Source organism: Populus trichocarpa, chromosome 6 (genome assembly GCF_000002775.5).
Source record: "Populus trichocarpa isolate Nisqually-1 chromosome 6, P.trichocarpa_v4.1, whole genome shotgun sequence".
Lineage (NCBI taxonomy): Eukaryota > Viridiplantae > Streptophyta > Magnoliopsida > Malpighiales > Salicaceae > Populus > Populus trichocarpa.
This window is the reverse complement of record NC_037290.2, coordinates 1,247,283-1,271,607: the sequence shown is the minus strand read 5'-3', so window position 1 is coordinate 1,271,607 and position 24,325 is coordinate 1,247,283. Positions and strand designations below refer to the sequence as shown.

At 31.9% G+C, this 24,325-nt stretch overlaps 4 protein-coding genes across 5 annotated transcripts in view; 2 read left to right on the top strand and 2 right to left on the bottom strand.

The window, feature by feature from the left end:
- Nucleotides 1-24,325, bottom strand: part of LOC112328008 (uncharacterized) — a 47,222-nt gene that overhangs the window by 9,637 nt on the left and 13,260 nt on the right. The window lies entirely within an intron of this gene.
- Nucleotides 1-24,325, top strand: part of LOC18099774 (leucine-rich repeat extensin-like protein 3) — a 121,072-nt gene that overhangs the window by 96,688 nt on the left and 59 nt on the right. The gene's annotated exons all lie outside the window — the stretch shown is intronic.
- On the top strand, nt 753-24,316 carry LOC18099769 (protein PYRICULARIA ORYZAE RESISTANCE 21). Its single transcript, XM_024603826.2, has 3 exons — nt 753-779; nt 1,058-1,145; nt 23,581-24,316. The coding sequence occupies exons 1-3, from the start codon at nt 768-770 to the stop codon at nt 24,003-24,005; spliced, it is 525 nt and encodes a 174-aa protein (XP_024459594.1). The 5' UTR covers nt 753-767; the 3' UTR covers nt 24,006-24,316.
- LOC127905443 (uncharacterized) lies at nt 7,219-10,711 on the bottom strand. The gene is made up of 2 exons (XM_052453721.1): nt 10,290-10,711; nt 7,219-7,689 (listed from the first exon to the last, which is right to left on the bottom strand). Exons 1-2 carry the CDS (start codon nt 10,627-10,629, stop codon nt 7,457-7,459), a joined length of 573 nt encoding a protein of 190 aa, XP_052309681.1. The 5' UTR covers nt 10,630-10,711; the 3' UTR covers nt 7,219-7,456.

Below are 24,325 nucleotides of genomic sequence, written 5' to 3'. Positions count from 1 at the left end.
AACAAATAATTTAGGCTTAATACATCAACTGAATCAATTAATTCAAATGAAAGATCAATTGCAAAAAAATTAAAATAAATAAATAACAAGACATATAACAACAAATATTTAAGTTTATTTTTATAGGATATACATGCTAGTTTAATTTCCTTACCCGTGATATCTATTTCTTAAATTTTTTAACTTGTTATCATCTATAATATCTATATAATCTGACTTTAATAGGTTGGGTCAAGTTAGATAATAAAAATATTATAAACGGGTTGGTTTTTTAAAACACCCTTATTTTATATTGATATTTTTTTCATGGTATAGATATTTCGAACCATTTTATTCATAGAATGATTTTTTATTTTGAGTAATTTTAAGAAACAATCCTTTATAGTAACCTAAAACATTAAGAAAAATAATTTTTTTAAAAAATAAATGTTAGTATCAATTTCTTTAACCCTGGCTATCGATCCTTTAGCTTAACCTTTGAATTGACTAACAAAATAGAAGGTGATCAGATGTGCACATCAAAACCATCTCTTGCTGATGAAAGATTGTTGGGTCAGCACGACGATATTTACGATGGTTGCATCAAGTTTCCACTCCCAAGTCCACATTTCCTCATCTTATTGGTCTAAAAATGCAAGGACAATTAAATTAAAGCCTCACATGTCTCGGATGTATTTATCTTAATTAAATTAACCCCCTCCCCCCACCTCTATATATATACTCTCAATATTTCCATCGTCTCATCGGATCAAAGCATACACAAAACCATGGTGGAAACGGTATGATATATATATATTTGTGTGTGTTAATTTATCTTTTAATGCATCCTCTTAGTATGGCTTTTCTTCTTTTTACGTGGAGGTCCTATATATGTACAAGTTCTTGATAATCTCTAGTCTCTACAGCGGATTCTTCCATGTCAGACGAACATGTTTTGAGTTCTTCCAATCTTTCTGTCTATAAATTTATCATGACGTTTTTTTATGTTTTCTATTGGGATTAATCATGGTGAGGTCCTATATGAAATGCATGCACTAACTAGCTACTACTGTTACAGAAAGTCACAGAGATGGTGATTAAGGTGGTTGACCTTGGCTGCGAAAAATGCCACAAGAAAATCAAGAGAGTACTGTGTGCTATCCCTCGTGAGTCTTTCTTTTTTTCTCTTTAAAAACAGTGCTAGGTTTGAGTTGTTTTTATTACCAAAGGAAGTGACTCAGTTTTGTGGATTTGATGATGTTAATTAACGAACAAGAGAAATCCAGAACCAGACATATGACAAGAAGGAAAACACAGTGACAATCACTGTGGTGGGTTTCTGTCCTGAAAAGATCAAGAAAAAAATATACTGCAAAGGAGGTCGAACTGTCAAGTGCGTTGAGATCAAGCCGCCTCCGAAACCAAAACCAGAACCAAAACCAGAACCAAAACCAAAACCAGAACCATGCCCATGTTGTGAAAAATGCCGCCGAGGCCCATGTTGTCATCACTATTGCATGCCAACAGTACCTCCATATTGTCCTGTACCTTGTAGAAGGGCGGTGTGTGATATATGGGAAGCTTTACTACCAATATGGGTCTTTGTTTTTTATGCTGTCTTATCTTTGTGCAGTCCCTTTGGATGTTTTCTTCCAAAGTGCTATATATTATCTGTTTCAAAAAACCCCTCTCCATCTATTCTCTAGTCATTTTTTGCCGGATGAAATGCCCAGAAACAACATCATTCGACCGTACTTTGTCAATGATAGTTTTCTTATAATATTTGTTTTTGTTTGGGATAATATTGTTTTTTAAAAAATTATTTTTAATATTAATATATTAAAATTATATGAAAATATATAAAAAAAAACTAATTTTTTAAATAAAAAATAAAATATTTTAATCTATGTATCAAAAACAAAATGTACTAAAAATTACTATTTAAAATGCATAGCATGCGACTTGTGTTTTAAAATAAAAAACATCAAAATATATTTTTGGTTTTAAAAACACAGGTTGCACTATAGCGGTGCCCGTGTTCCCGATCAAACTTAAAGTGTGTGTGGTATTATGGTAACTTTTGTGATTGTGATTTGAAAAAAAGTTATTTTTTAAAAAGTATTTTTGGATGAGGTTGATTTGATATTTATATATATTTGATTAAAACTGTAGGCGAAATTGAAGTTGAATAAAAAATTATTTAATGTGTTTGCTTAAACATGCTTTTCAAATTGAGGTTATAAAATAACTAATATATATATATATATATATATATATATATATATATATGGTTTTTAATTCAAATATTGTAAATTTAAGTACCACTATTACATCATTAAATAAATAATACTTTATATCAAATATTTTTTATTGTTCTATTAACTTATCTATAATTTCATCACGTATGAAATTCATCCGAAAAAGACTATAATTTTCATGATTTTTTGAGCGTGCAACAAAATCAGGTAAAATATCATCAGAAATAAAATTTGAATTGCGATTAAATTCTGCAAATAGTACGTCATCACGCGATCTCTTTCTAATTTATGTAGTGTTATTGAATAATATTAAACACTAGTTTTTCGAGTAAAACACAATTAGAAAAATGAATTTTTTTTACTAGGTAGATATGGTCCAATACACAGTGGAGATACTGTTTATTCTGGAAACCAAGCTAAATTTTTTTTTAACTGAAAAATATTTTTTTTACCAACTTTTTTAATAGCAAACAAACACAAAAAAATTTAAAAAATAATTTTTTTAAAACCACTTTTTTAAAATAAAATAGAACCTAAAATTTGGCAAATAGCCACCTCCCTTTAATCTTTTGTAGCACCATTCATTTATTATCGTCGCTTAACCACTTCTGTCTCTTTCTTCTTTTCAAATCGATATAAATGCTCAAGAGGATGTTTTATATATATATAGTGTTTAAGTTGGAAAGATATTAATTTAATATTTTTTTAAGAATATATATATTTTAAAAAAGCACAGCATGAAATAAAAAAAAATCACAATTATATATAAAAAATGCCATTCCATAGGAATTCAAAACCCAATGATGACTATAACAGCGAAGGATAAGGAATTAGGGATGTTTGTAAACGTGTTACAGTGTTTTTAAAAAATTTAAAAATATTTCTTTATTTCTTTTTTAAAATTAATTCTTTTTATTTTCATATCGTGTTTATCTTTTTTTTACTAATATTTAAATAATTTTTAAAACATAAAAAATATTACTTTAATATATTAAAAAAAAACATTTTAAATTATAAATACTACCGTATTTCTAACCACCTCATTAATATTTTATAAAACACTTGGGACACATGCCATGTGCGGGGGGTGGGCGTGCATAGAGCATAAATGAACATCACCAAACTAATGTTCCTTATGTTAGATACAATACAACCTTTTTATTAGCGGTGTTCATAACAATCATTCGGCGAAGAATGTTTGACATTTCCAACACAATTATTAATGTTTTGTAAATTTCACCTATTTAATTTTTATTCATACACGATGGAGTTAGATATATCTTGCTAGGTTAAATATTTTATGAATATTATATATATACTTGCAAATTAAATTTATATTGCTAATTTTTATGGACTAAATTTAATTAGAACTAAGATTTATGCTTAATATATTAGCGGTGTTTATAATTATATTTTGTTAATGATAATTTTCTTATAATATTTTTTTTCTTAAGATAATATTTTTTTAAAAAGTTATTCGTAATATGAACACATTAAAATTATATGAAAATATATAAGTTATTTTTAGTACCAACATATTAAAAAGGAACACACTAGCTATCCATCCAAAATATAATAAAATAAAAACCCCAAATAGATCTTAATCATTTTTCAAACAAAGTCTTCAAAGAGAAACCCTTTTTACTATCTTAAATCTCCAAACCAATCACGAAAAACATTCAAGTTGGGGTTCTAATTTGCTTCCCCGTAGATACAGTCAGTAAGGAACTACCTGTTTTGCGGGACGTCTAATTAAAGACTGGCTATGGTATTATCCAAATGCAAATTTTGTTAATTAATTGATAATATATTTTTCATTCCATACAATCTTATAAATAAACTCATATAATTTATAATGTTTTACGCAGATTGACCATCTTATGTGATTAAACGATAAGGTCAACATGGTTGGTGAGATGTATAAATATTTTTATAGGGTCACGTACGTACTTACAATTATTGCAAATAAAAGCAAAAGGATCCATTTTTCATGGTGATAGTGCTAGTGCTGATAATGGTGCGTGCACCTCCGTTTCTTTCACTTTCAATTGCTTTCTTCAATCCTTGATCGTTTGAAAAGGTTGTTAATTTTATTTCGTTTCATCCAGAATGATAGAAATATTTCATATCAATTTAAAAAATAAAACAAAACAGAACAATTTTCATCTTATTTTCAATCTCAGTCCATTCCGAATTTTTTGGCTAAATTTCGGTTGGAACGTTCCGGTTTCATTCCACATGTTCCGTTCCGCTCTTAAAAAGTCATTAAATCAAATTGAACCTTGTTTAATTTAATTAATTAAACCACCCAAATATAAAAAGCTCTTTTTCATTACTATTTTCATTAACAATGATATTAATAATAATATTGAAAATTATTATTACTATTTTCATTAACAATGATATTAATTTTTTATAATTAAATTTATCACTAATATATATGGTTTATATTCATGTTGTTTTTTTCATGTTTATACTTTGTAGGAATTTGAGCAAAACAAGGGATGCTTTAGATTTCATTAACCTTGATAACATTGACCTAACTTTATATTTAAAATATTTATATTAAAACATTTTACTTTCATAATATTTTGATATTTTGTTTAAGTTGAATTACTTTAAGTTAAAGATCTATTTAATCTTGACTATTTAGAAATATTTTAAAATTTGAAATTATATTTGTTTGGCATTGTGTTGTATTGCATAATTTATAATTAATTTATCTTGAATTTGAATTATGTTTGTTGAATATATATGAACAGTACAACCACGAAACAGCACGTCGAAACACTTTGAAACTAAAACATTTCATTCCAATTAAAAAAATAAAATATCTACCGAAATAAAATTGAAAACCTTAGTTTGTTTGATTGCTTCTATGGTGTAAACGTGATCATTCTTATTTCCTGGAAAAAATGGTGCAAGCTCAGCCATGCCTCATGATCCATACCAGATAATAAAATTTGGATTATTATATATTCTATAAATTAGGATTGTACGTACTTGGAGAGAAGAATTAATAATCCCTTTATCAACATACATAATAATCGAAGACCAATTTCCTTTAATTTCATGATGTATATATAGTTTTATATGAAGCCATGGACGTAAAGCTCTTAATCTGGAGATTATTATTGGTTGACGTTATTTGACTCGTTCCCTGATCCTTTACACATTAATTAATTGGTGGGGATAGGTTGGCGAGCTGTCAATGAAAATGTAAGGAAGCAATGGAGATTTTGAAGGGGTTAATTATGGAAATCTCCATCGACTTATTGGTAGATTCATAAAATTCTTGATTTGAAGATGTCAAGTTGAAGCAAAAACAAAATATTGATGTGACTAAACTCGTTTAATCCGACTATGTTATGAATGATTTGATTTACTCGGTCAATTCCTAATAAAACGACATGCTTTAATAATAATAATAAATCAACTGCAATTATCTTGATTATTTAGTTTTTAGTCGGTTTTTCCATAAAACAATAATATTTATTTTTATAATTTATGCAACCCTGTATAAATTTTATTTATTTATTTTATTCAATTATTTTTGCGTGTGTCAATTTCTATTATTATTTAATTAAATACAAGATTACGTCTAATAAACAAAGTTATCAAATACAACCAGGTACATGATTCATGTTATTAGATTAAATATATTAATCTATGTTTATCTCTTAATTTTTCAAGTTTAGTCTTTAGTTATTATTAACGATTTTTTTTATTAGTACAAATAATTCTCAATTTATTTAATTGAATGTATACATAGGTTTTTTTATTTATTTATAATCAGAATTTCTTACATTAAAAGATATAATGAAAAAACCTATATATTTATTTTTTCTATAAAAAAATAATATTCAACCCGTAATGATAGCAGATATTAACAATACTCTAAAAGGCGTGGGGAAAGTACTCTAACTTTCATCACGCCTTTTATTTTCGTTGTAAATGCATTAGTGTTTCACTATGCACTGCACACTACAGTCCACAGTGAAACTCTGAGCTGTATTTGTTTTTTCATTTTTTATGTCTTTATGGGGTTTTTTTCTTTTTTGCTTTTTTCTTTGTGTTTTTTTCTTTTAATGAATTTTTTTATTTAATTTAGTTTGTTAATGTTAATTTTTTTTATTTAGTTATCAGAATTTCATGACATGTATCCCAGGTTTGACAGGTTAATCTGGTTTGACGAGTTAACTCGGATTTTTTTTTCCTTTTTTCTTTTTTAATTAATTTTTTTCATTTAGTTTAGTTTGTTAATGTTCAATTTCTTTCAATTTAATTATCAGACTTTCATGACATGTATCCCGGGCTTGACGAATTAACCTGGTTTGACGGGTTAACCCAGTTAATTCAGATTTTTTTCTTTTTCTTCATTAGTTTTTTTTCTTCCTGTTGGTTTTTTTCTTTTTAATTAATCTATTTAATTATCACACTCTTATGACACAACCTTTTAGCCAGACCCACATCCAAGGCTCTTGGGTCGGTGTTGCAGCCAAACTCACTTAAATTTGAGTCATATAAGTTTAATATTATTATTAATATATATTGTCACACCCGAACATCGCGGCGACCAATTAAAAATAATCTCTTTATGATAAAAGAACAGATATCTGACATCTTGTTCTTTTAGAGAAAAATATCTTGTTCAAGGAGTCGCCACCTAGTATTATGGTCACTAGGAACCTTAACTGGTCAACAAAGATTCTATGGTACGAGACTGGTTACGCAAAAGGGAAGATGCTATCACCTCTTAAGCGTCCTACCTATGGCAGACTGCATTGCTGGTTTTGTCTAAAATTATTAAGAATTTGTTCTCATTTTTCCCTTTTTTATTCTTCCTTTCATGTTCCTGTCTCTAGCGTCAGTGAACAATTTCTATAAATATTTCCAACTCTGGCGTTGGTAAATATCGCACAAATCCAAATATACAATACTCCTGACTCTGGCGTCAGTGAATATTTTCAGGAAAAATGAATTAGAAGAAATTTTGTATGTTATTTTTTTTTGTTTATTCATTATTATTATTTGTCCTTTTCACATGGAAGTAAAAAAAAATAAACAGCAGTCTGCACTTATTAATTCTATATTACAAAGTGAAAATAAAATATTTAAAACCAAATCTCAAAACAATATCGAAAGCTTTCAGATTGCCAGGTCTATTTATTATATTCTCTCGAAGAGCGGGGCCCCCTTCCAGGTTTCCTACCGACCATCTACGACCCCCACCGGTGGGCTTTCGACAGATTCCATCCACATGTACGGTTGTGATGCCTTTGAGCGGGAGCATCACTATCAAAGACAGCGTCCACTAAGCAACAACCCCATTTGGCATTTGGAACCATCCCTCTGCGGGTCCTCTCTGGATTCATCATGATCAATTCTGGTGCACACCTGCGCTGTTCTTGTCCGTGACATGGTGTCCTGGGTCCACCACTCAACGTTATTCCTACTCTAGCATTGTTTTTCAACATAAAAATCATGGCCTTTCCTCGCAACATCACAAGAAACAATAATAATGTAAAAAGGAAAAAGAAAAAGAAAAAGAAAAAGAGTAACAGTAATCGAGTAATCTCAATCATAAAACACATTTTTACTACTCCAGATTCAAGAATAACAACACTGTTTTGGTTACAGTTTGATTTCTTAAATCAATAGTATGTTTCTTCTTATTTTCTTTTTTAAAATATAAAAAATTATTTTAAAATTGCCGCATATATATATATATATATATATATATTTATTTATATCTCAATCCATGTTTGAAACACTAAGTAAATATTTAAGAGTGCGGTTATTTATGTTTTTTTGATATATTTTTGAAAGTATATTTCTATTAAAAATAATAATATCTATCCCGCAGCAGAGTGATAGCCGGTATAAACTGCATAAGGTGTTACTTGCAGCCCTGTTTTAGCCTCTGGGCTTCTAGCCAGTCCAGGTATAGCCATGTAAGTGATGGGCTAATTAATACATAGATAATGGATAATGGTTTGGTCCATGGCTTTCCTTGGATTCTCTACTTTCATTTTTTTATTTTATTTTTATTTCTTTTATAATTTTTTTTTCAATTTAGTCCATTAATTGCAATTTCTTATGTGTTTTGTTTTTCATTCCGGTCCTTTTTTTTCCTTCTCCTTGACACTTTTGTTGAAGTTTTATTGACTTTCAATTTTATCCTTCAAATAATTTTTTTGTTGTTTTTTTTTTCAGTTTGATCATCTTTCTTTTGATTTTTTTTTCTTTCTATTAAATCTATTTTTCAATTCAATTTAACTCTCCAATTGAAGATTTTATCCCTCTAATTAAATTTTTTTCACGCTTAATTTTTTAGATCCTTTTGTGTAATTGGTTTTTTTTATTGATTTCATCTTTTGACATTTAATTTGTTAGGGATTCAGCTTTGTACGATCTTATCCTTCTACATTAGTATTTTTTAATATTGATTTTGTGATTATCTTCAAGTTTTTTATAGGGGTTTATTCCAGTCTCATGATTTAGGTTACGAGTTTTGCATGCTTTTTTTAATATAAGTTGTCGCACCCGACATCGCGGTGGCCTTAAAAATAATCATGGAAAAGAACAGATTTCTGGCATCTTGTTCTTTGATAGGGAATGGTCTTATTGAAGGAGTCGCCACCTAGTATTATGGTCACTAGAAAACCTGACTGCTAAACAAAGATTCTATAGTACGGGGCTGGTTACGTAAAAGAGAAGATATTATCACACCTTCAATGTTCTGCTTGAGACAGACTGCATTGCTGGTTTTGTCTTGAATTGCTAAACATTTATTCGCTTATGCTATGATGATTTGTTTATAATATTTCTAACTCTAGCGTCAGTGAATATTCAATTTCGAATATTTCCAACTTTGGCGTTGGTAAAAATTCCACCATGAATAATTCCAACTCTGGCGTTGGTAAAAATTCGTAGGTACAACAAAAAATCAATATATTTTACTTTTATTTTTTTTTATTCCTAATCCTGATATCAGTGAATACCTTGATAAAAATATATTTTTTCTAAGACATGCAAAATTTTTATTTCTACACTTTCTATATTTTTTTATTTTTTATTTTTTTATTTTTTGGGCGGCTGGGCCCAGCGCAGCCCACATGGGCTGGGCTCAACCCAGCCAGCCGGCCCGGCCACTAGCCCAAGCCAATGGCCCAGCTGGGCAAAAGAAGAAGAAGCACGCGTGAAGTAAATTCACGCGTGCATGAATAGTGTGAAGGTAATTAAGAAACCGTTTGGCAACGTGGTTACGTCCACGTTTCGTGCGATTTCATGTAACAAGCTGTTTGGTTAATAATAAACACGTGTTACTGTTTGTTGGGTCCCACATGCTGCTGCGTTTGAAACGCAAGAAAAGGGGAAGCAGCTAGGAGCTGCTTCCTGCACGGCCAAAATCTAATTCATGCTATTGTTCAGTGAACAGTAGAGCATGCCTCCACTGTTCGCTGAATAGTTTTTTTTTTTGAAAAATCAATGTAGTTAATTGATTTCACTCGCACTGTTCACGTGAACGTGAACAATAATTTTTTTTTGTTTTTTTAAAATTAGTTTAAGGTGAATTAAATTTACTTGTATTATAATCTCAATTTTATTCCTGATAATATTTTATCTAATTTTGTAGTTCTTGTCGGATGAATTTTGTACGTAATTGAATTGTAGATAGTTTAATGGAACAATAAATTTTTTTATATATAAAGTATGATTTATTTCATGATGTAATAGCAATAGTTAAATCCACAATATTTAAATTAAAAACCATCAATATTAATATATATTTTTAAAAATTATTTTCTAACCTCAATTGCAAAAGCACTTTTAACCAAACACATTAAACTACTTTTTCTTCAACCTCAATTTCAACCACTGTTTTAACCAAACACCTATTTTTTCAAACCAACCTCAACTAAAATTACTTTTTATAAAACAAATTTTTTCAAACCACAACCACATTAGCTACCGCAATACCAAACACACTCTAAATTACCTTCATACTGCATTTGAAAGTTTTATTGAATGCAGAGAATGGAAACTTACCTGTGCAGCGGAGGACGGCGCCGAAGACGATGGCGCAGTGGCTGTTTTCTTTTGTTTCCCGGTGTGGCTCCACTGTCTTTTGGGTTCTTTTTCTGCAGGCACGAAATGGTTGCCCCTCTGTTTTTCTTTCCTTCTCTGCTCTGTCTCTTTGCCTTTTTTTTATTTGCTCTTTGTGTTCGGGAAGAAAGCTTTTGGTCTGTGCTTTTGAATTCCCCCACTCTGGACAAATACTTTGATGGTAAGGGTCCTGGAACCGGGGGTTGGCAGGACCCAAGCTTTCTCGGGTTCTTTGCTTTGTTTTTGCTCTGATTCTGCCTCTGTTTTTGTTGATTTGGTCCATTAATGTTTAGTCTAAATAAATCCCTACTGTAAAGGGTGCTATTATTATTTAATTTAGTCTTACCATGTTTCTAGGAGTTGTTAAACGTGGGCTGCATATTTCTTGTTAATTCTGTTATGTAAGGCTATTATATAGCCAACGTCATTCAATGATAATAATACAATTCAGTCTTCTCTTTCATACATTTCCTAATATTTATCATTTGGTATCAGAGCACCTTAGCGGGCCTGATTAAAGTGTGAAGCAGCAGTCTTCAAGTATGACGACAGAAAGTTTATTTGTGCAACCAGCAGTTCCATGTTTTGATGGGCATTATTATCACTGGGCAATGCTTATGGAAAACTTGTTACGGTCAAAGGAATATTGGGGCTTGATAGAGAATGGAGTTCCTGCTGCAGCAGAAGGTATTATTCTCACAAATGCTCAGAGAAAGCATAGTGAAGATCAGACGCTAAAAGACTTGAAGGCCAAAAACTATCTATTTCAAGCATTAGATCGTTCAATCCTGGAAACGATTCTTAACAAAGATACAACAAAAAACATATGGGATTCCATGAAACAAAAATTTCAAGGAACGACCAGAGTCAAACGTGCATGGTTACAAGCACTTCAAAAGGATTTTGAAATTCTCCACATGAAGGCAGGAGAATCGATGAATGAATATTTTGCTAGGACTCTTACCATAGCAAATAAAATGAAGGCCAACGGTGAAAACAAAGGAGATACTGCTGTTGTTGAAAAGATTTTGCGATCTTTGACGCAAAAATTTGATTATGTTGTGTGTTCCATTGAAGAGTCAAGGGATATAGACACCTTAACCATTGACGAGCTACAAAGCAGCCTACTTGCCCATAAACAGCGTATGAGTACCCATGTTGAAGAAGAACATGCATTGCAGATCACTCACGGTGATCAATTTAGAGGAAGAAGTCGTGGCTGTGGCAGCTCTAGAGGCAGGGGATGGGGAAGAAGCAGACAACATTTCAACAAAAATACAGTGGAATGCTACCACTGTCACAAACTTGGACACTTCCAATGGGAATGTCCAAGCAAGGAAAAGGAAGCTAATTATGCAGAAACTCAAGAAGAAATGTTGCTAATAGCATACGTGGAAATGAACAACGTCGGCAACAAGGATTTGTGGTTTCTTGACTCCGGCTGCAGCAACCATATGTGTGGGAAGAAAGACTATTTTTTAGACTTGAATGATAAATTCAGAGATTCAGTGAAACTAGGCAACAATGCAAGCATGGCTGTAATGGGATAGGGAAATGTCAGGCTGCAGGTTAATGGCAAAACACAGATTTTCACGAATGTATTCTTTCTACCGGAGCTGAAGAACAATTTGCTGAGCATTGGGCAATTACAGGAGAAGGGGCTGGATATTCTATTTTAACATGGAAGGTGTAAGGTGTTTCATCATGAACAAGGTTTTATCATGGACACAAAGATGTCAGCAAATCAGATGTTTGTGCTGCATGCTGCATCTCATCCATTAAAAACCGTTTGTTTCAACACAATCACTGAAGATATGGTACAACTTTGGCATTGCAGATATGGACATTTGAGTTTTACAGGCTTGAAAACTCTTCAGCAGAAACAAATGGTGAATGGTTTACCATTATTCACGTCTCCTTCCAGGCTATGAAAGGACTGTCTAGTAGGAAAGCAGCAAAGAGATCCATTTCCAAAGAAAAGCACCTGGAGAGCTTCACAAATTCTTCAGCTCATACATGCCGATATTTGTGGGCCAATCAAGCCAATCTCCAATAGCCAGAAACGATATTTACTCACCTTTACAGATGACTTTAGTAGAAAAACATGGGTTTTCTTTTTGGCAGCAAAATCAGAAACCTTTAATGCTTTTAAGAGATTCAAAGTTCATGTTGAAAAGGAGACAGACACTTTCATTAGAGGCCTACGTACTGATAGAGAAGGAGAGTTTACATCATAAGAATTTAATACCTTTTGTGATATAAATGGTATACAACGCCAGTTAACAGCAGCTTACACGCCTCAACAAAACGAAGTCGCCGAATGCAAGAACAGAACTATAATGAATATGGTACACAACATGCTTTCTGAGAAGAAAATTTTGAAAACTTTCTGGTCTGAAGCAGTTAATTGGACAGTGCATGTCCTCAATTGAAGTCCTACATTGACTGTCAGAAATCAGAATCCAGAAGAAGCATGGGGTGGCATCAAACCTTCTATTGTGTATTTCAGAGTTTTCGGCTGTATCAGCCATGTTCATGTGCCTGACAGTAAAAGAGCAAAACTAGATGATAAAAGTTTGGCTTGTGTTTTACTGGGTGTAAGTGAAGAGTCCAAAGCTTACCGACTTTATGATCCTGCATCACAAAAGATCATAGTCAATAGGCATGTTGTGTTTGAAGAAGATAAAGGTTGGAATTGGGACAAACAATATGATGCAGCAATCAGGTGCAATTTGGAATGGGGTGAAGAGGAGCATACAGCTGCTCATGCAGACAATGGCGATCACAGTGGCTCTGAACATGCAGCTGTTAATGCAGTAGATGGCTACCACAGTAGCTCTAATCAACATTCTATAACAGAAGCTGTAGAAGAAGAAGAACCGAACGAAAGCCATGAATCTGATCTTGATATAAATACAGCAGAAGCAGCAGCAAATCCTTCTGATGATTTTTTAGCTGCATGTTTGCCTAGCTTGCATGAACGAAGAAATAGAAGACCATCAGTTTGGATGCGTGACTATGAAACAGGAGAAGGACTCTCTGAAGATGACACTGCAACGCAACTAGCAATGTTTGCAGCACCTGATCCAATTCGTTTTGAAGATGTTGTAAAAAGTGAGAAATGGAGGACAACTATCGATGTCAAAATGGAAGCCATAAAACGAAATGGTACGTGGGAATTAATGGAGTTACCTCCAGGGGGAAAGAAAGTTGGCGTGAAGTGGGTTTACAAAACCAAATTGAATGAACATGGTGCAGTAGACAAGTACAAAGCGAGGCTTGTAGTAAAGGGATATTCTCAGTAGTATGGGGTTGATTATACAGAAGTATTCACACCTGTAGCACGCATGGAAACAATTCAGTTGGTGGTGGCTCTTGCAGCTTAAAGAGGATGGGCTATATATCAGCTGGATGTAAAGTCTGCATTTCTCTACGGTGAGTTAAATGAAGAAGTTTTTTTAGAACAACCTTGTGGTTATGTGCAAAAAGGACATGAACACAAGGTTTATAAATTAAAAAAGGCACTTTATGGGCTTAAGCAAGCACCACGTGCTTGGTACAGTCGAATAGAAGCATATTTCATGAAAGAAGGTTTTGAAAAGTGTGACTATGAGCATACTTTGTTCACCAAGACAAGAAAAGAAGGTACCCTTTTGATTATCAATTTGTATGTTGATGATCTGATTTATATCGGCAATGATGAATTAATGATCTCAGAATTTTAAAATTTCATGAAGCATAAGTTTGACATGACTGATCTTGGCAAAATGAGGTATTTTCTGGGCCTTAAAGTTTTGCAGAAATCTACTGGTGTGTTTATTACTCAGAAAAAGTATGCGTCAGAGGTGTTGCAACGATTTGGAATGGATAAAAGCAATTCAGTTCATAATCTTATTGTTCTAGGTTGTAAGCTCGTGAAGGATGAAGGTGGAGTTAAAGTAGACAAGACTCACTTTAAACAAATGGTGGGTAGTCTCATGTATCTCACTGCTGCACGACCAGACATGATGTTCGTAGTCAGTCTTATAAGTAGATATATGGAGAATCCAACTGAGTTTCATTTGCAGGTGGCAAAAAGAGTGCTGAGATATTTGAAGGGAACACTTGATTTTGGAAATTTTTTATAAGAAGGGAGGAAACAATGATCTTGTTGCCTACACAGATAGTGATTATGTTGGAGATTTAGGAGATAGGAAAAGCACTTCAGGCTATGTATTTTTATTGAGTTCAGGAACAATATCTTGGCTATCAAAGAAACAACCAGTAGTAAGTCTATCTACCACTGAGGCTGAATTTATTACTGCAGCTTCATGTGCTTGCCAAACAGTATGGTTGAAAAGAGTTCTGGAAAAGCTGGGACTGAATCAAGACAAAACAACTATTATTCATTGTGATAGTAGTTCTGCAATCAAGCTTTCGAAAAATCCAGTAATGCATGGTCGTAGTAAGCATATCGATGTGCGTTTTCATTTTCTTCAGGAGCTTACTAAGGCTGGTATTGTGGAGTTAATTTACTGCAACACACAAGATCAAATAGCTGATATAATGACAAAGCCACTCAAGCTAGATGCTTTTTTGAAGCTGCGAGCGTTATTAGGAGTTTGTTCTGAGAATGATATAAACTAATGCTTATAGCATTCAGTTAAAGGGAGGCAATGTTGATTTGGTTCATTATTGCTTAGTCTAAATAAATCCCTACTGTAAAGGGTGCTGTTATTATTTGATTTAGTCTTACCATGTTTCTAGGAGTTGTTAAACGTGGGCTGCATATTTCTTGTTAATTCTGTTATGTAAGGCTATTATATAGCCAACGTCATTCAATGATAATAATACAATTCAGTCTTCTCTTTCATACATTTCCTAATATTTATCAGTTTTTGCTCTGGTTTTCCTCTGTTTTCTGGGTTTTTCTTCCTTGTTTTTGCTTGCGTTCCTCTCTTCCTGCTTCTGTTTTCTTCCCTGGTTCCTGGCCTGTTCGTCCCTCTCTATTTTCTGGGTTTTTCCTCTAGGTTTTACTTGAGTTTTTCCCAGGTTTCTCGTTAAAAACCCCCCTTCATGTTCTCTGCTCTGCCCTGCCTTTTATAAGGCCAGAGAGCTTAAAAAACCATCACCTCCACGAACGAGATCGTGGTAATAGTGACAGAAGACATGGTCACGATTTGGATCGGCTGCACTGTGATTTTCCTGTTGAATCGGCTGCCTCTCCGCGAAAATGAAGGGATGATGAACAGTGCCTCCAAACGGTGTCGTTGGTATCCTGGGGAAATGACAATTTTTCACTTTGGTCCCTAAACATTTTAAACTCAACAATTTGGATCTTAATCAGTAATAATTAATTTCTAATTGTGCCCTTACATTAAATTCAATTTGAATCCCTGAGTTATAATGCCATTTACACAACAGTTCTGGATTTCTGGACTATTCAATTTGGTCCTTGAACTTTATTTTTCTAGCAATTTTTCCTTAAATCAGCTCCAAACTTTGGTGTTTCTTTAATTAAACCCCTGATTTCTTTAATTAATTAAATCAAAATTTAATTAAGTCCTCAAACTCATTAATTCTTCAATTAAGCACTAGATTTCATTAATTAAAATAATCTAAATTTTAATTAAATTCCTAAACTTATTAACTCTCAAATTTTAAAAATTTCAACCTTGAACTTTAAATTTGTGTTATCTTAACCCAATTCTCAACTAAATCTATTTTTTTAATATTTATTCAAAAATTAGGTTATGACATAATTTATTATTTCAATTATAAAAACTTAAGATCATTATAAAATAAACTATTGGTTATTCATATAAATATGGTATTTTAATTTTTTTAATATATCATGTGATCAAAATATCTTTATCACCATCACTCTATGATCATCAATTCAATTCTTATTGGAAAACTCAACAATGCGACAATGTTGTATTGCAAGGAATTTTAGGGTTTTTGAATATCATGCATGTAGTGGAAATAATAAAACAAAATTATTCGGCAATTTCTAAGATCTTGTTAGAAAAATCTAAAGTTGTTTAGGGATAAAATCATATTTTTTATCATGTTTTAAAAATGTAAAATGTATATCATAACTGGATTATAATTTTTCATTAGGGTTTGATCAAAATACCAAAAATCTCACAACAATTAGTTTTTATATTTAGAGAGTTATAATTTAGTTGTAAGAATTTAATATTTGAGAGTATAAAATTATACTGTAAAGTATATCCTCAAGTATTAAAGATACAACATAGAAAATAAATGGGATGCTAAATACGGGCCTTAAAACAATTAAGATTTAACCCAATAAGTTAGAGACTTCCTCACAAAGAGAGATTTGCCTTGAATCATAGATGAGACCAACAAATGGAAACATGACATAGAAAAACAATCAATCAACAATGCAGTTTATCTTAGGTAGGGTGTACTAAGAGTAATGCATCTTCTCCTTGCACAACTAATTCTTTTACCAGACTCTCACAGACCATTAGGTTTTCTAATGATCATAATACTATGTGGTGATTCCTGAACTATATAAACATAACTTTATGATTAAACTCAAAACCCCCTCAATTCCAGGAGGTAGCTGCGCCACACGATGTTGTCACGATAGGATGGTGACTCCATAGGGGACTTGTCTTGTTGGACTAAACTTTGCTTGTTTGATTATTTGCCTATTTATTTTGTTGGCCTGTTTAATTTAACTTAGGCATATTTTTCTTTTTACTGTTTTAGCAATGCATTTTTATATATTTCTCATATATAAGTACATCGGGTATAGATTAATGCCTTAATGCATCTTAATTTTTGAATAAACCGAATTCTAGGTTAAGTGGGGAGTAGCGGTCTGTCTCATGACTTTTAGTCGGGGTTCCGATTCATGAAACATCCAACTATGAGTTGAGCGTTTACTTGATAAGGACGGTCACACTATGCCCCAACCATTTCTTGTAAACCCTTATACTGCCTTCATGAAAGGTGGTCACTAGACAAATCATAAACCCTTTTGAGATCAGATAGTGAACTTGCCCCTCATGTAATAATCTAGAGCCTGCTTTTAAGGTATGGACTCCTTAATAATTCATTTTGCATTAGAGGAAACCTGATTAAAATCCTGAACTCTGCAGGTTTTTTGAGCTAAGACCATGACTTCCATAACTTTCTCTGAGGATGGGGAAAGATTCAAGATGATACAATTAGTTGAAGAGGATTGCTGAAGGACCGAGGTCGGGAACTATCGCACATAACCAAAGTATATTACTTTATAGACAATATAAAGATGCTTGTGTCAGTCCTAGGGTATGTAGATGAGACTTTGTTTGAGAAGAAGTATGAGAGAATTGCCCACCTAATAAGGATCCTAGTTCAAATTTCAGCAAGTCAATGTATTTTTTGAATTTAAGTTATATATGTTTCACTTTCGGAGATATTGACATGACCCTTACTATTAAAGAGTATGCTCATATTTTAAACTTCACAAATAACCCTCACAAAGTATATTTCAGATAAAGAATTGAGAACAAAATTGTCGAGGTCGTAAAATTAATTCATTTAAACCAAGTTGATCAATATAGGACGTCTAATGGAGGATTTTAGTGGAGGTTGATTGAGAATAAGTTGAAGACAGATAAAGACAATGGAAAGCTAAGAGAAGAGAAATATCAAGTAGTTGCTTTCGCCATCTCCGAGTTAGTTTTGTTTCCTTCAGAAGTCGTTAGGATCATTAGAGTTCAAGTTGTCAACGCCTTCATTGAGTATGAATGGACAAAGAATAACCTCATCTCAGTTATCTTAGCTGAAACTCTTTTAGCCCTAAACCATTATATATTGAATGGAAAGAGAGCGATACGGTGTTGTGTTCCTCTACTATTTATATGAATAGTCAATCACTTGGAGACATCGAGAGAAGTTTTTAATAATTTTTTGTGGTTCAATATTGGGCTGATTTTAAGCGAAGAGTGGAACAACCTAGATGAGAAGGCATGGGTGAAAAAAAAACCAAGCACTTTATCATAGTAATTTCAGGTGGATAGCTCATTGGGTGGACAGTTCGTCTTATCTTATGAGTTATAGTGACAAAACATGGACCCGACTTATTGGTTTGACTGTTTATATCAGCTACTCACCCTCGCTGCTTATACCAAAAACTTAGGGATTAGCCAAGTATACTAGTTTGTTCAAAGAGACTAATTTTTTAGTTGAGCTAGACGCCATCAAATATAATTGGGGTAGCTTGTTTTAGTCTACAAAGAGAAACAATAAAAAAAAAAAAATCCTCAACCAACCCTAATTACTTAACATGGAGGAGTGGTGAATTATCCAGGGTATTTGAAAGCACGAGAATGCAAAGCCAAAATTCAGCTAGTAAGGAGGGACAAATAATGTCACTTTTAATCAATCGATTGACTATAAAATATATTAAACTAACAAAAATACAATAAAAGAGATTGGTCAGGTATTCCATGTGCCTATAATCAGTTCTAGTCTTGTTATGTGAGCAAAGAGCTAAGCTTAATGTTTATGGAAACCCGATTTATAATTAAATCACCTTCTTATATGACGAGGCCACGCCACTGATATTTCAAATTAGAAAATGTTCAATGGCTGCTTTCTTCCGGGCTTCGTTTGATTTTGTGTTTAAAATTATATTTGAGTGCATTTTAAAATTATATTTGGATTGAAAATGTATTAAATTGGTTTTTAAAAATTTTTAAGAATATAAAACAATTAATTTTAAACAAAAATAGTTTTTGGTACCTAACAATGTCTTCCATGACCCGTGGTGGCATAAATTTCAAAGTAAAATCACCTTCTTTTTTTTCCACGACACTGTAAGTTTACAATAATTGTAAATTGACAATAATAGGCTAGGACGTTGGATTGATTGGATAATTTCTTTTGTAGTTTCGCACTCATGGACAATTTCTGGAGCCCACAACATTTTATATTATATTATATTATAACATACTCTAGACGTTCCGCTCCTTTTATTTTCATTACACCTATATAATATAATAATAACAATACAATAATTATAATAATATATAATAATAATAATAATATTATTATTATTATATTATTATTATTATTATTATTATATTATATTATATTATAATTATAATTATAACATATACTAAAACTACTCATTTATTTTCGGTTTTTTTGTTCTTTTTTGTTCCTGTTTTTTATGCCTTTATGCCTTTTTTATTTTGCTTTTTTTTTTCGTATTTTTTTCTTTTGATAAAATTTTTTTGTTTAATTTAGTTTGTTAAAGTTAAATTTTTTTATTTAGTTATCAAACTTTCATGACACGGATCATGAATTTGACGGGTTAACTCGGTTTGACGAGTTAACCTGAAATTTTTTTTTGCTTTTTTTCTTTTTAATTAATTTTTTTGTTTAGCTTAGTTTGTTAATGTTAAATTTCTTTCTATTTAATTATCAGATTTTTATGACACGTATCACGGGCTTGACAGGTTAACCCAGTTAATTCTGGGTTAACCCGTCAATTTTTTTTTTCCATTTAGTTATCAAACTTTCATTACATGAATCTCAGGTTTGACGGGTTAACCTGGTTTGAAGGGTTAACTCAGTTAATTTAGATTTTTTTTCTTTTTCTTCATTAGTTTTTTCTTCATGTTGGTTTTTTTTCTTTGTTTTTTTTCTTTTGAATTAATCTATTTAATTATCACACTTTTATGACACGACTTTGCAGCCAGACCCACATCTAAGGCTCTTGGGTCCGGTGTTGCAACCAGACTTACTTAAACTTGAGTCATGTAAGTTTAATATTATTATTAATATTATAAATATTACTCTTGGGCCAAGCGTTGCAGCTAGACTAAAGACTCATAGGTATATCTTTGCTGAAAGACTTAACACTCTTAGATCTTAGCATTTTTTGATGTTTTTTATGCAAGGAAAAAATAAAACCCGTAGCGTATGCCTTTATTTTTTTTCTTTTCTTTTTTTAAGCCTTTTACTGTGGACTGCACAGTGCAGTCCATAGTAAAAAAGTTGATGCCTTTAGTTTTTTTTAATTTAGTTTCTTAATATTAAATTTTTTCTGTTTAATTATCAGACTGTCATGACATGGATCCCAGGTTTGACGGGTTAACGCAGTTGATTTAGATTTTTTTTTCTTTTTCTTCATTAGTTTTTTTCTTCCTGTAGGTTTTTTTTCTCTTTGTTTTGTCCTTTTTAATTAATCTTTTTTTTTTACTTATATATTATTATTATTATTATTATTATTATTATTATTATTATTATTATTATTATTATAACATATACTAAAATTGCTCAGTGTTTCACTGTGCACTGCACAATGCACTCCACAGTGAAACGCTGAGCTGTCTTTTTTTTTTAAAAAAAATTGTTTTTTCCCTTTATTTATGTAAATCGTTTTCTATTTAGCTGTCACACTTTTATGACATGAATTTCAGGTTTGACGGGTTAACCTGATTTGATGGGTTAACCCAATTAATTCAGATTGTTTTTCTTTTTCCTCATTATTTTTGTTCTTCTGTAATATTGTATGCAGTTCACAATAAAAAGGTTGTTAATATTAAATTTTTTTCTATTTAGTTATCAGAATTTTATGATACGGATCTCAGGTTTGATGGGTTAATCCAGTTAATTCAGATTTTTTTTTCTTCATTAGTTTTTTTCTTCCTGGTGGTTTTTTTTCTTTGTTTTTTTTTAATTAATCTATTTAATTATCACACTTTTATGACACGACCTTGCAGTCAGACCCATATCCAAGACTATTAGGTCTAATATTGCAGTAAGACCCATTTAAACTTGGGTCATGAAAGTTTAATGTTATTATTAATATTATAAATATCATTTTTAGGTCAGGCGTTGCAGCCAAACCCAAGACTCTTGGGTATAACTTTGCAAAAAAATCTAACATTTTTAGATCTTAGCATTTTTTAATATTTTTATGCAAAAAAATTGACCCACGGCATCGCGTGGGTCATGTAACTAGTATATATAAAATTGTGTTTAAGTTGGAAAGATGGTAATTGAATATTTTTAATTTATTTTAATATTTTGATGTGTTAATATCAACAATAAAAAAATAATTTTTTAGTTTAGTATTTTTTTTAAGAATATATATATTTTAAAAAAGCACAACATGAAATATTTAAAAAAATCACAATTATATATGAAAAATCATAATTTAAATTATTTTTTTAATATTTTCAAATTGTTTTGATGTACTGATGTCAAAATAATTTTTAAAATTTTAAAAAATATTATTTTAATATAATTTCAATCAGAAAAAACACTTTAAATATCTATAGTTACTACTCTACTTTTAAACACTTCATTAATATTTTATAAAGCACTTGGGACCCATGCCATGTGCAGGGGGTGGGCGTCCATGGAGCATAAATGAACATCACCAAACTAATGTACCTTAGGATAGATACAATACAACCTTTATATTAGCGGTGTTCATAAATATGATTCGGTGAAGTATGTTTGATATTTCCAACATAATTTTTAATGTTTTGTAAATTTCACCTATTTATTTTTTTATTTATACCCTATCGACTCATAAGATATATCTTTTTTTTTTATAGAACCAAGGATATCTTGAGCGCTGGCCCAGACTAATCCATTTTCGTGCCGGGTGGCAAGTGCTCCCTAAAGGGCCGGCTGCAGACGAAGAGAGGGGTCGAACCCCAGACCTCGTAAGCGACGAGAGCGCGCCTAACCGCTCCGCCAGGACCCCATGGGTACTCATAAGATATATCTAACTAGGTTAAATATTTTATGAATATTATATTTATTTACAAATTAAGTTTATGTTGCAATTTTTTTATGAATTGAGTTTAATTAGAACTAAGATTTATGCTCATAAATTAACTTAAAGTTTTGTTATGAGTTTTAACAAACAATTTAGGCTTAATACATTACTTGAATCAATTAATTAAAATGAAAGAATCAATTGGAAAAAAATAAAAATAAATAAATAACAAGACATATAATAACAAATATTTAAATTTATTTTTGTAGGATATATATGCTAGTTTAATTTTCTGACCGTGATATTTATTTTTTAAAATTTTTAACTTGTTATCATCTATAATATCTATATAATCTTTGGGTCGAGTTAGACAATGAAAGTATTATAAACGAGTTAGTTTTTTTAAAACATTCAATTTTATATTGATTTTTTTTCATAGTATAGATATTTCGAACCATTTTATTCATAGAATGATTTTTTATTTTGAATAATTTTAAGAAACAATTCTTTATAGTAAATGAAGGATTGTTGGGTCAGCAACGACGATATTTATGATGGTTTCCACTCCCAAGTCCACATCTCCTCATCTTATTGGTCTAAAAATGCAAGGACAATCACATGTCTCACATGTATTTATCTTAATTAAATTAACCCCCCCCACCCCCCACCCCACCCCAACCTCAATTTCTTTAACCCTGGCTATCCTTTAGCTTAACCTTTGAATTGATTAACAAAATAGAAGGTGAGATGTGCACATCAAAAGTTCAAAACCATCTCTTGCAAATGAAGGATTGTTGGGTCAGCAACGACGATATTTATGATGGTTTCCACTCCCAAGTCCACATCTCCTCATCTTATTGGTCTAAAAATGCAAGGACAATCACATGTCTCACATGTATTTATCTTAATTAAATTAAACCCCCCCCCCCCCCCACCCCCAACCTCTATATAGTATATATATACTCTCAGTATTTCCATCGTCTCATCGGATCAAAGCATACACAAAACCATGGTGGAAACGGTATGATATATATTTGTGTGCGTTAATTTATCTTTTAATTAATGCATCCTCTTAATTTGGCTTTTCTTCTTTTTACGTGGATGTCCTATATATGTACAAGTTCTTGATATATAATCTCTACAGCGGATTCTTCCATGTCAGAACATGTTTTGAGTTCTTCCAATCTTTCTGCCTATAAATTTATCATGACGACGTTGTTTTATGTTTTCTATTGGGATTAATCATGGTGAGGTCCTATATGAAATGCATGCACTAACTAGTACTGTTACAGAAAGTCACAACGATGGTGATCAAGGTGGTTGACCTTGGATGCGAAAAATGCCACAAGAAAATCAAGAAAGTACTGTGTGGTATCCCTCGTGAGTCTTTCTTTTTTCTCTTTAAGAACAGTGCTAGGTTTGAGTTGTTTTTATTACCAAAGGAAGTGACTAAGTTTTGTGGATTTGATGATGTTAATTAATGAACAAGAGAAATCCAGAACCAGACATATGACAAGAAGGAAAACACAGTAACAATCACTGTGGTGTGTTGCTGTCCTGAAAAGATCAAGAAAAAAATATACTGCAAAGGAGGTCGAACTGTCAAGTGCGTTGAGATCAAGCCGCCTCCGAAACCAAAACCAGAACCAAAACCAGAAACAAAACCAGAACCAAAACCAAAACCAGAACCAAAACCAGAACCATGCCCATGTTGTGAAAAATGCCGCCGAGGCCCATGTTGTCATCACTATTGCATGCCAACAGTACCTCCATATTGTCCTGTACCTTGTAGAAGGGCGGTGTGTGATATATGGGAAGACGGTTGTTGTAGTTGCCGAAGTAGGGGTTACTATCTGTGCAGAAGTGCATATGTTTGTGAAGAGTACTATCCCTCGGCGCCATGCACAATCATGTAAAGGGAAATCAAGTTCAGAAGACCGATGGTTTGAGTCAACGTCCAAGATCAAACATTGGATTCAAATCCAGTGGTCATGATGGACCTTAGTACTGTTGTTGTATTTATATCATCCCTTTAGTGTTGCTGCTGTTGTTTTGACCTCTTTCATCTAGCTAGATGATGCACGACTTTGTGCCTAGCTAGTACTCTCAAGTCAATGGTCACAGTTTTTCCATGGTTGATGGCTTGTTACATGTTTGGTCAGCAAATATTGTTAAATGGCTTGTTACATCTAGATTCAAATCCTAGTCTTTGTTTTTTATGCTCTCTTATCTTTGT

What these genes read in the sequence shown, in the direction of transcription:
- LOC18099769 (XM_024603826.2), top strand. An exon ending in AGTACTGTGTGCTATCCCTC is followed by an intron (nt 1,146 to 23,580) that starts GTGAGTCTTTCT and finishes AATGAACAAGAG; the next exon opens with AAATCCAGAACCAGACATAT.
- LOC127905443 (XM_052453721.1), bottom strand. Translation starts at nt 10,629, where the DNA reads ATGGACCAAATCAACAAAAACAGAGGCAGAATCAGAGCAAAAACAAAG. An exon ending in CGCCGTCCTCCGCTGCACAG is followed by an intron (nt 7,690 to 10,289) that starts GTAAGTTTCCAT and finishes ATGCTAGAGTAG; the next exon opens with GAATAACGTTGAGTGGTGGA.